Below are 12,293 nucleotides of genomic sequence, written 5' to 3'. Positions count from 1 at the left end.
GCTTCTAGCGAAGCTTCTGGCGGGTCCACAAAAACGCAGACACATCCACCTCGCACAGTCCACCTCGTTCCCACACTCCTGTTGATTTAAGGACAACGCATCTCTCAGACTGTCTGGCAGTATTTGAATAAATAACAATCTCATAGCAAAAGTGAACCATGCACCACTCCCAGTTATCTCTTTCTAAACAAACCTGATTCACTGACACAAGAAAGGCTGAGACCGGCTGATTGTAAGACACTATTGTGAAATTTAATTATAGGCAAGGTTTGATTGTCTGTAAACATCACCAGAGCTTTACATGCCCTAATACACACACAAAAATTGGAAAACATCACATGAGACACAATTTAAATTCTTGAAAGATTTTGTATTCTGATTATTGTAAAGTTTGTGACAGAAATTGTACAAACTACAAGAAGGCAAGGCACTTTATTTATGTAGCATATTTCATGAACGAGGCAGACCTAATGTGCTTTACATAAAAAAAACATGTCATACAATAAAACAGGATTTAAAAACAATGCATGAAAAGATATTTAAAAGAATATAAGAGTAAGAACAAATGTTTCAATTATAAAGACGCTATATTGTCAGAAATTAAAGTGCAAAGTTTGCAGATTAGCAGAAGGCACTGGTGAACATAAACGTCTTCAGCCTAGATTTAAAGGTGATAAGTTTTGGTGCAAGTTTCAAATCCTATGGAAGTCTGTTCCAGGTATTCGTTGCGTAGTAGCTAAACGCTGCCTCCACACGTTTTGTCCTGACTCTGGGAACAGTTAGCAGACCGGTCCGGATGACCTGAGGGGTCTAGAGGGTTAATATTGTACAAGCAGTTTAGTGATGTATTAAACAATTTAGTGATTTATAGGTGAGCACCAGAATTTTGAAATCAATTCTTTTGCACACCGGGAGCCGATGAAGAGATTCGAGAATTGGTGTAATGTGCTCAAAGTTTTTAGTTTTTGTTAGGACTCTTGCAGCAGCATTCTGAACAAGCTGTAGCAGCCTAAGCACCTTTTTAGGGAGACCTGAAAAGAGACCATTACAATAGTCTAACTTACTTGGCACCAAAAATAATAATCTCCGTTTTGTCCTTGTTTAGTTGAAGGAAATTCTAGCACATCCAGTCATTGACTTGTTCAATGCACTGGCACAGCAAATCTATAGGACGATAGTCATTTGGTGATAGAGCTATATAGAGTTGAGTGTCGTCAGCATAACTATGGTAAGCGATATTGTTGTTTTGCATAATTGGGCCTAGCGGGAGCATGTAGAGGTTGAATAGAGACGGCCGCAGGATTGAACCTTGGGGGACTCCACATGTAACGTTAGTTAGCTCAGATAATTATTTGCTAATTGAAACAAAGTAGTTCCTGTCATGTAGATAGGACTTGAACCAGCCCAAGACTGTGCCGGAAAGCCCAACCCAATTTTCCAACCTGTCCAAAAGAATTGAGTGGTCGACAGTGTTGAATGCAGCCCTGAGATCCAGTAACACCAGTATTGAAGCTTTACAGTCAGTGCTAAAACAAATATCATTTAGATCTTTAATAAGAGCAGTTTCGGTGCAATGGAGGGGTCGAAATCCTGATTGGAAGTTGTCATAGCAACCTGTTGAGACTAAGAAGTAATTAAGTTGCTGTAATACAACTTTCTCAATGATTTTACCTATGAACAGTAGATTTGATATTGGTCTGTAGTTGTTAATGATAGAGGCATCTAGGCTCCGTTTTTTTAAAAGAGGTTTAATAACTGCAGTTTTCAGAGCCTTTGTAAAGTTATCCGATTGCAGAGAGGTTTACTCTTTCCAATACGTCTATCACCTGGCAGTCAAATACGTTCTTAAAGAAGCTCGTAGGTAGAGCATCGAGGTAGCAAATGGATGGCTTAAGTTGTCTCACTGTTTCATCAAGAGTTTTGTAGTCTATGGTATTAAACTGTATCAACCTTTCCATATTACTTTTATATAAACATGGTACAGATCCAACAGTTTTATTTGACATGGAAGTATTGATGGCTTGTCTAATATGTAAAATTTTGTTAGTGAAAAAGGATGCACACTCATTGCATTAATGGATGTGGATAGGAGTTCAGGGTTTGTTTGCGTTTGGGGGGGGGTCAGCCTCTCGACAGTTGCAAATAGGGTCTGTGCATTATTAATGCTATTGTTAATGACACTTTTCACATCTAAATTGTAAGCACGGAGGCTCTCCTTGTATATGTCAAGATATACATGTATTTTTGTTTTGTGTCATTTAGGTTCAACTTTACAGCTTTCTCTTTTCTGGACTTTTACAGATGCAGCATTTCTCCATGCTCTTTGCTTGCCAGAAAATGATTTAACCTTAAGAGGTGCAATGGTATCGATAACATTCCCAAGTTTAGAGTTAACGTTATTTACAAGATAATTAGCAGAGCTTAAGGCGAGAGGTGGTAATGTATCATATTTTTAAAAAGTGCACCAGTATTTTTATTGATATACCGTTTGAGTTAATATGGATGTCAGGAATAAAAGACATGTCAAAGAAAACACAGAAATGGTCATATAAGGAAGGATCAATGACAGAAACATTAGAGATATTGAGACCCTTTGTGATAATCAAAGTGTGCCCCCGGCTGTGCATGGGCCCTTTCACATGCTGAGACAAATCGAATGTGTCCAAAATAACAAAGAATTCTTAGCACCATTGTCATTAGAATTATCAATATGAATATTATAGTCAAAATCAGTGGAAATAATAGACAGTAATTCTGTAAAATCATCAAAGAAGTTGTGAGAATATTTTGGTGGCCTGTAAATAATTACTAGCAGAACTTGGGGGGAACATTTCAAAACTGCAGAAATATATTCAAAAGATGGAAAATCATCAAATGTTGTCTGTTTGCCCTGAAATATATTATTGAATAAAACAGCGACTCCTCCTCCTCGTCTTGACCCAGACCGACATAATCCATAACGTTAAAGTTAGGATGGGCTGTCTCAATGAGAATGGTTGCACTGTTACTTTTTTCTAACCACGTTTCCGTTAAAATCACAAAATCAAGTTTATAAGTACTAATTAGATCATTAACTAAAAAGGAGGGCTAGTTTTATGGTGTTAGTGTTACTGACAGACCTCAAGGCTGATTTTGGTTGACAGGGAATAGGTATCAAATTTGACAGGTTTGCAGTGGAAGTGTAGATCATTTTGTTGATTCTACAACTAGTCACAACAGGAATGGGTAAGGTGCCACTTGGGTCCAGCTGATTATGCGAACATTTATGCGTACCATTTCTATAGCTGGAGCCCTCAGTATCTCAGTTATCTTTGCTGGTCTTCATATCAGCACTGCTGCTGGAACAAACTGTGCTTGGCTGGGTGGGGGCCTTGACATGACGGGTGATGAAGGGCAAAGAGATAGCTGTCCATTAACTGCCTTTAGAAGACTCACAGAATACAGCTATGCATGATTACATAAATATATTTTATATTAATAAGGAAACTGACAGTACATTGTTTATATATCATATACCATGACCTTTGATAAAATTTTATGTATTGGTTCAGGGTTGAGATGTGCAGCCCATCACGAGCTGCATGTGTTCCTTCATTCAATTTTTAAGACTTGTTCCCTTTACAATATGCTCTCTGCAGAGCTATTATGTTGCTATACTATGTTATGCTGCTATGTTAGCAACTAAGTTAAATATTGTTATAGCGTAGTATTCAGAGAAGCAACATGCATTTATACGTTACATTTTACATTAATAGTGAAATATTGCAATTATTTTCTGACATCCCAGGGCTTAATACAAAGTGTCGTTATATTGTTTGGCTTATTATTCTAGTGATGATTAAATGGACCAGGTGCTTAAAGCTGGCTGTGTCATGCTGCCCGGCCCAGGATCCTGGACGTTCCCACACAGAAACGTGTTCAATTCTAGTCCTTTTTCATACCAGTGATGGCAGTCATGTTCTGATAGCAATTCAAATGGAAATCAGCACTGATGCTATTGCTGGCTTGACAGTAGCCATGACAACAGTACCAGGCAGGATGCAGTGAGGAGACTGATCTTGTGGCGTACTCCACTTGAAGCTGTAAATGAGGAGAAAAGGAAACAAAACATTAGTTTAATAAACAGTTGTTCAACTTTTTTAAATTTTTTGATGAAGTAGCACACAATATTGCTTACATAAGCCATTCACGTTGATGGAGTTGCCTTCAATGTCAAAGCCAGTGATGTTTGAAGCTGCACTGATCAAAACACTTGCAATAGGAGTGATATTAGGAACATTTGTGCTTGCAAAACGAAGGTTCATCTCGTTGATTACTGAGCCATTTCTGCAGGAGAAACAAAAAATATTGTTTTAAATATCTGATTTAGGCCACTTCTCTTAAATTGTAACACGATAAGTCTTAAGAGATTACCTGAATGTCACCACGTCCAAGGAGTTGAAGGAGGAAGGGAATGCCCTTTGGAAAACAGGTTCAAGCTGCATAAACAGAAAACAAATTGTAAAAACGTTTTACTTCTGTGTTTGCCTCAGAACACTGAACTGTGTGTATATGATATAAGTTGGACAGCGTGTTGGAGGTGTAGTTTTCTTTGTCTTGACATATTCCCTTAGATGTCTCTGTCATCAATTCCTTCCATATATCTGAATAAGTGACCTTTTTACATATAGAATGTAGACTGTCTAGTAAGCATGAAGATTAGTTTTTCCTAATTTCCTGTTTTTATTACGGCCTGAGCAGCAACCGCTGTGAGGTCCCTACTGTAATGCAAGGAATTATTAATTTTCTTAGCTTAATTGAATTGCATTTTTGAGGGCCTAAAAGTGCTCGAAAACTCACAAAACTTTGCACATGCATCAGAAGTGGCGAAGGGAAATTTGATATGGGCCTTACACATTGGTGTGTCAAAATGGCTCAATCACACCCTCTACAGAGAAGCCCTCACATCCCGTTTCACCTAGATGTACGAAATTTTGGAGGCAGATGTATCAGTTCATAATATAGTTGTTGTAGTTCATAATAACCTAATTCCTCCTACAGAATTAATCAGATCAACTTCAAATTTGGCCAGTGCAATCTAGAGACATTCTCACTAAAAAGTTATCAAATGCTTCAGTTTTTGTTGAAGGGCATGTCTGTAGCGTGGCATTGTATTTTGACGATTTGCCATTAAACAGGAAGTTGTTGTAACTTTAGTGTACATTTTCCAATATGCCCCAAACTTCAAATGTTTGATAACAGTCAAAGCCTGAGGACATCTACATGCCAATTAGGAGTTATAGTAATTGCGGCACCTACTTGCAACAGGAAGTAGGCCTTGCGTGACAATCATCATTTGATTTACATGAAATTTTCATGGTAGTGTACACTTGATATACTGGAACATAAGGTATAATTAGTGTGTTCTCTAGCACCACATAGTGGATGCAGGAAGTGACATTTATCTCCTTTATGCAGTGTCCGAAACACATGAAAATTCAGAGCCACGTCGACCCACTTCCAGCAATGGCGCTGCGTCTGCGGCACGCCCCTACAGCTTTAATTTTTCTTGTATTTTCTGTACTTTGTGTAGTGCAGAAAACAAATTGTGGCCAAGAGACAGACAGACAGGAGGAAAAAAATAATGATGGGCACCAGTACAGGGTTTAAAAGAAGATGAGTTATTCACTTTTTACAGTAACATTAAGTTTCTGGGCAGTGTGCACAGTTTTTCAAATGGTATTTGTTCCTTTTCCTGGTGGGGAAATCTCTACTTAGGGAATTTGCCAGGACCATCCATCACACCAAACCTTTGCACAATGTGTTTGAATTCTTGATACTACATGTTTTATCATATACAGTATAAGTATTGAAGTTTAGCATGCCTTAATGCACATGCTTGTTACACCTCATTGTAACAAGATGAGCAGCAGCCCATGTAAGTACATTTAAATTGTTATTGTATATTTCATATATACATCAAATTCATCAAAATAATGTACCCCACCAACATTCTATGAGAATATATTTCAAGATGGAGCATCATTGATAAAATGGAATGATTATTTTAAGGATACTAAGGTTAATGAAACTTGTTTTTAATGACAACATTGGTAACACCTTATCCCGCGATTTACAGTGTAATTTCATTGTATGAATAAAGTACTTAAACAAGACTATGGGGAACAGGGGAGTAACAATTGGGCACTTTGGAGAAAAAGAGAAATAAATTATACTGTTACTGTGAATACTGGTTAATTACTGGAAAACATGTTTGGGGGAAATGGTGTTAACAACACTGATATTTTGTGAAACAAAGGTACAAAAATAAATACTAAATAGCTTTGGCTGTATTATAAAGTGTTACCATAACATTTCAGTTTTTTGAGTGGGGACTCTCTGATCAAATAATTCAGTAGATGTACCAGCAGATGTTATTCTAAGGGTGAGACTTACCTGTGTCTTTATCATTGAAGCTCGATTTCTGAAAGCTGCAGATGATGGATTCAGCAAGTCCCTTGTAAATGTGCTTAGAACAGATCGGAACGTCACCCTTGTTATTATGAATGCTACAGTTATAGGTGTGGTAGTTGTAGGTGCAGAAATTGTAGCTGGCTCTGGAACTGGACCAGCTGTAAAAAAAAAAATTTGAAAAGAATAAGTAAATGAGTATTTGTGCCCAAACTGAAAGATTTCCTTTATCCTTGTTTGATGTCAAACTGACCTTGGTGCCAGTTTCGATGACTTATAAGGGCTATCATGAAAGGTATAGAAAAAATTGGATTTGCAGACTTTTTAGCCTCTTGTCTAGTTCTGAAGTTGTTAATGTCAAAAATCTTACAGTTAATAACAAATTATTTATGTAACAAGCATTCTGGCTGAATACAAGATAGCTTAGAAAATAGCTCATCCTGCCACACTGTTGAACATTTGGTACAACACTGAACACTGTTAAAGTTGTCTTTATGAATCTTGTCTATACCTCCAATTCTTGTGTAGCAACATAATTATTTTGCTGAATTATTTCAAAACAGACCATGAGTAGTACATTATTTCAGATGTTTTACATACTGATAAGAGTGAAACATTCTGTTGTGTTTACTTACCTAGTACTTGGACTGTGTTGGGATTTATGCTCACACTGAAGTTATTGGTAGAATTATTCACAGCTTCTACTAAGGTTTGAGCAACAACGCTATTCAGTGGGAGATCTGCAGTGGGAGTAGTCCGAGTAAACAAAACATCCAGATCTGCTTGAGTTCCATCCACTCGAGTTGAGGGTGGAACAGGCCTGTATCATAAAACCAAATTTCAACCAATGATATGAGACAATTCTGTTGCTGTTTGTCATGGGTGATTTCCACACATGACACTATTAACATTAGAAAATACCAATTTAAGACCAGAATCCTCCATGTAAAGCAAAATCAGTAAACCACTGTTAGAAAAATATTTTTACCTGAACTGTTTCAAAATGCACCGGTCAAACTGATCACCAAATTTTCGTTTGTATATGATATTGCACTGCAAAAAGAAAGCAACATTGAAAGACCTTGAGTAGCTTTCAAGCACAATTGTCTTCAAAAGAAATGAACAAAAGCAAATTTAACTGACATTACTTTTTAGCTTGACAGATTTCTCCTTCAGCTAAAATTTTCTGTCCAATCATTCATGCACAAAACCGACATGGTCAATGAAATATGGGTTCAGTTTAAAAAATTACTCACCGTGTCTTCAACTCGTTTTTTAAGATTTTTGAATCGAATGTTGGTGGTGTCAAGAAGGTCAGCTGAAAAAGGTTCTGCTTGCAAGTTTATTGAGATAGCATACAAAGGTGCAGGAACAACTGCAGTTGTCGTTGTCAGAGCAGAAGTAGTTGTTGCTGCTGTCGTTGTTGTTGGAGCAGGTGTCGTTGTTGCCGCAGTTGTCGTTGTTTGAGCAGGTGTAGTTTTTGCTGCTGTCGTTGTTGTTGCTGCAGTCGTTGTCGTCGGAGCAGGTGTAGTTGTTGCTGCTGTCGTTGTTGTCGGTGCAAGTGTAGTTGTTGTTGTTGGAACAGGTGTAGTTGTTGATGCTGTTGTTGGATCAGTTGTAGTTGTTGTTGCTGTCGTTGTTGTTGGAGCAGGTGTTGTTGTTGCTGAAGTCGTCGTTGTTGGAACAGGTGTTGTTGTTGCTGCTGTTGTTGTCGTTGTCAGAGCAGAAGTAGTTGTTGCTGCTGTTGTTGTTGTTGCCAAACTTGTTGTTTTTGGAGCAGGTGTAGTTGTTGCTGTAGTTGTTGTTGTTGGAGCAGGTGTAGTGGTTGCTGCTGTAGTTGTTGTTGGAGCAGGTGTCGTTGTTGCTATAGTTGTCGTTGTTGTTGCAGTTGTCGTTGTTTGAGCAGGTGTTGTTGTCGTTTGAGCAGGTGCAGTTGTTGCTGCTGTCGTTGTTGTCGGAGCAGGTGTAGTTCTTGGAGCAGGTGTTGTTGTTGCTGTAGTTGTAGTTGTTGGAGCAGGTGTAGTTGTTGTAGCAGTCGTTGTCGTTGGAGAAGGTGTAGTTGTTGATGCAGTTGTTGTTGTTGGAGCAGGTGTAGTTGTTGCTGTCGTTGTCATTGTCAGAGCAGAAGTAGTTGTTGCTGCTGTCGTTGTTGTTGGAGCAGGTGTTGTTGTTGCTGCTGTTGTTGTTGTTGGAGCAGGTGTAGTTGTTGCTGTCGTTGTCATTGTCAGAGCAGAAGTAGTTGTTGCTGCTGTCGTTGTTGTTGCCACACTTGTTGTTGGAGGAGGTGTAGTTGTTGCTGTAGTTGTCGTTGTTGACATACTTGTTGTTGGAGTAGGTGTAGTTGTTGCTGTAGTTGTTGTTGTTGGAGCAGAAGTTGTTGTTGTTGCTGCTGTCGTTGTTGTCGGAGAACGTGTAGTTGTTGCTTCAGTTGTTGTAGCAGGTGTAGTTGTTGTTGCTGTTGTTGTTGTTGGAGCAGGTGTAGTTGTTGCTGCTGTTGTTGTTGTCGGAGCAGGTGTTGTTGTTGCCGCAGTTGTCGTTGTCGGAGCAGGTGTTGTTGTTGCCGCAGTCGTTGTTGTTGGAGCAGTTGTAGTTGTTGAGGCAGTTGTCGTTGTTGTCGGAGCAGGTGCAGTTGTTGCCGCATTTTTCGTTGTTGTTGGAGCAGGTGTAGTTGTTGCCGCAGTCGTTGTTGTTGGAGCAGGTGTTGTTGTTGTCGCTGTCGTGGTTGTTGGAGCAGGTGTTGTTGTTGAGGCAGTTGTCGTTGTCGGAGCAGGTGTTGTTGTTGCCGCAGTCGTTGTTGTTGGAGCAGGTGTAGTTGTTGCCGCAGTTGTCGTTGTCGGAGCAGTTGTTGTTGTTGAAGCAGTCGTTGTTGTTGGAGCAGGTGTAGTTGTTGAGGCAGTTGTCGTTGTTGTCGGAGCAGGTGTAGTTGTTGCCGCAGTCGTTGTTGTTGGAGCAGGTGTTGTTGTTGTCGCTGTCGATGTTTTTGGATCAGGTATTGTTGTTGTGGCAGTTGTCGTTGTTGTTGGAGCAGGTGTAGTTGTTGCCGCAGTTGTCGTTGTCTGAGCATGGGTTGTTGTTGAGGCAGTTGTAGTTGTTGGAGCAGGTGTAGTTGTTACCATTGTTGCTGTTGTCGTTGTTGGAGCATTTGTAGCAGCTTGTGCAGCTGCTCGTCTCGTTGCCACATCCATAGCAACTATTGTCAACGAACAAAACGTGGAACAATTAATTCCAAAATGGCCAATTTTTCACTTCCTATTCCTATTCCTATTAAGAATACCCTCATGTAATGTTATACATCTGCTACAATACACAATGTTATACTTTAAATGAGTTTCAGAACTTTTCAATTGCTGTTCTACAGTAGTGCAACGGGTACATTAAACTCTATGTAACTTTAAATACAAACCTTTTCTTTCACAGTACTGTATTAGGTTGTTTCAAGTTATCCGGTTTAACATCACTTAGCTTACCTATTAGAATCAGGAAAATTGATATGTTCCGTCCGACACCCATCTTGTCTGCCTTTCAATCTATAAAATTAAAAAAATACAAAGACTAACTCACAGGATTAACATGTGTAAACATTTTGCACTACAGTTACTGGCTACTATAATCATTACTTTCTCAATATTGTTCATGTTTGAATTCCTGTGAGAATACAATGTATTAAAAAATCTTAAATAGAAGAAACAATAAGTACAGCAATAATAAAACTGACATATTCAATAATGGACAAACAGGAAATTAGTATAAAATCAGATCCCTAATTACCTGTAACACTATCCATGTAATGTATCTACTATTCTGTCAGCGCAATAAATACTATATCGGTCAAACACCCCAAAAATGAAAGATTTGGGTCAATGAGCACAGAAGTAGTATTAAAGGTGCAGACATGACATCACCTGTAGCATGTCATTTCTGGGAACATGGACACAAAACTGAGAATCTAAAATGTATTGGAAACCTAGTGACATTGTAACTTCCAGAATATAACCTATTCCTGCCATCCAATTTTTTTTTTCTAAACTTTGTTTTATTTTCTCTTTCTAAAATTATGTTAAGATACTGCAATAATATGTTTACAGGGAATTAAGACAATTGTTCAAAACTTCATTGTGGCGGATATTACATGTGGCTTGAATAACAAATAATGAATCTTTTACAAAGTTAGATTGATCCCTTGGTTTATCCCTGAATGTTTTTTGCCAACTATTGGTTTAATCTGTTTTATGAACGGTGAGGAATCTGATGTTCACAGTAATTACCATAGTTATTTTGTAATATGTTTTTAATGATTATTATTCAAAACATCTGACTGAATAATAGATTTAAAGTGAACGTGTTTACAGTTTCAGTGCATAGCAATGATTGGTTATATGCGATTCCATTTTGAACTGAGCCACAGTGATTAGTGATTGCATTCACCTGACCTATTTAAGTAGGGATTGTATCACCTGCATTTGTACACACCGATGAAGGCTGGATGGCCTGTTTTGTGTGACAATGTTTTGTGTATTGCGAGACAGATGATTTAGTAAACTTATTGAATTAAATATTTCAGAGTGCAACTCTTTCTTCTTTATATGGATATCATAAATAACTAAATACAGAAACATTAAACAGAAAAACATACACACACATTCTCTCTCTCTCTCACTCTCTCTCTCTCTCTCTCTCTTTCACACAAAGACACACACACAGTGTATACATGTAAAAAAAGAGTACATATAGACTTAAAAATGTACTTACCCAAAATGAAAAGATGTCAGATGTCAGAAAAGTTAGAAATTCCCCCTTTCTATCTGATTATAGATGTGTTTTTTAAATTCAGATTTTTTTTAAATTCACATCTGTCATATTGCAAAGGTTTCACCTTAAGTGACAGTCCACATCTGTTAAGGCCTTTAAATATTAGAACGGAATAAAGGCTAATGACGTGAATTATGGGTGACACATATTTCAGAAATGTTGTGACACTAGAGAAACCCAAATCACAGGATACAAAATTTCATCTGTCATGTTCTTGGCTCAGTACTATGGCACACTCCCTTCTTTTGTCCTGTGAAAGAAGTTGCTGGTGCATTTCACCTGTGTGAATCTTGAAGGTAGTTCCACCAGTGTGACAGTAAGTTAGAACAAAACAAGTTATTATAGACTTATAGTGAGGTGGTAATGGAGCGGGAAGAAATACAGGAAAAGAAAAAAACAAAAGTAATATGATTATGGAATTGCATATTCAAACGCACTGAACGAATATTATACATGACTTCCCAGTGGTATATGAATAATTCTTCATATATATACTGTATATATACTGGATAAACAGCATAAAATGGATGGATGGATTAACCAATGAAAAATTATGAATTTATTCATTATTGAAGTTTTTGCTAAAATTGACACTTACCCATTATGTGTAAATAAGCTTCCTAGATGCTGTAGCTAGCAGTAGCAACAGTGTTTGCTACAGGTCTGATGGTGCTGACTGAAACTCCATAAAACAGAATTGAACAGTCTCATGAACACACAATCCACTGTCACAACAATTTCACTTTTAGTTTTAAAAGTGCGTGAGTTCTCCTGACTACTCACAATGTGATACAATAACATTTTAGAACTAACATTACTGCCTACAACAGGAAAGAGAAAATATTTGATAAATATGACTTTTGAAAATAAAAATGAAGACTTTTCAAGACCTGTTTCCTATTTTCCTGCTGTGTGATATATTTCAGGTTTGTTTATGAAGAGTTCATTCTCAAGCGTCTTAAACCCTTTAAATTCATATACACTGACAATGTATCCTGCTGTTCTGTTTTTAAGTGGTTATTATCAGAATGTAT

The 12,293-nt window shown here is 37.8% G+C and overlaps 1 protein-coding gene across 1 annotated transcript; it reads right to left on the bottom strand.

Annotated features, from left to right (window-relative positions):
- Positions 1 to 227: 227 nt before the first annotated feature.
- LOC122869885 (mucin-2-like) lies at positions 228 to 11,378 on the bottom strand. Its single transcript, XM_044183288.1, has 9 exons — positions 11,200 to 11,378; positions 9,918 to 9,977; positions 7,707 to 9,640; positions 7,439 to 7,503; positions 7,086 to 7,270; positions 6,436 to 6,611; positions 4,414 to 4,478; positions 4,178 to 4,326; positions 228 to 4,080 (listed from the first exon to the last, which is right to left on the bottom strand). Exons 2-9 carry the CDS (start codon positions 9,958 to 9,960, stop codon positions 3,995 to 3,997), a joined length of 2,703 nt encoding a protein of 900 aa, XP_044039223.1. The 5' UTR covers positions 9,961 to 9,977; positions 11,200 to 11,378; the 3' UTR covers positions 228 to 3,994.
- Between the last annotated feature and the right edge of the window lie 915 nt (positions 11,379 to 12,293).

The sequence above is a fragment of the Siniperca chuatsi genome, linkage group LG22, assembly GCF_020085105.1.
Source record: "Siniperca chuatsi isolate FFG_IHB_CAS linkage group LG22, ASM2008510v1, whole genome shotgun sequence".
Taxonomy (NCBI): domain Eukaryota; kingdom Metazoa; phylum Chordata; class Actinopteri; order Centrarchiformes; family Sinipercidae; genus Siniperca; species Siniperca chuatsi.
The sequence above is the reverse complement of the archived record's forward strand: the minus strand, read 5'-3'. Positions and strand labels throughout refer to the sequence as shown.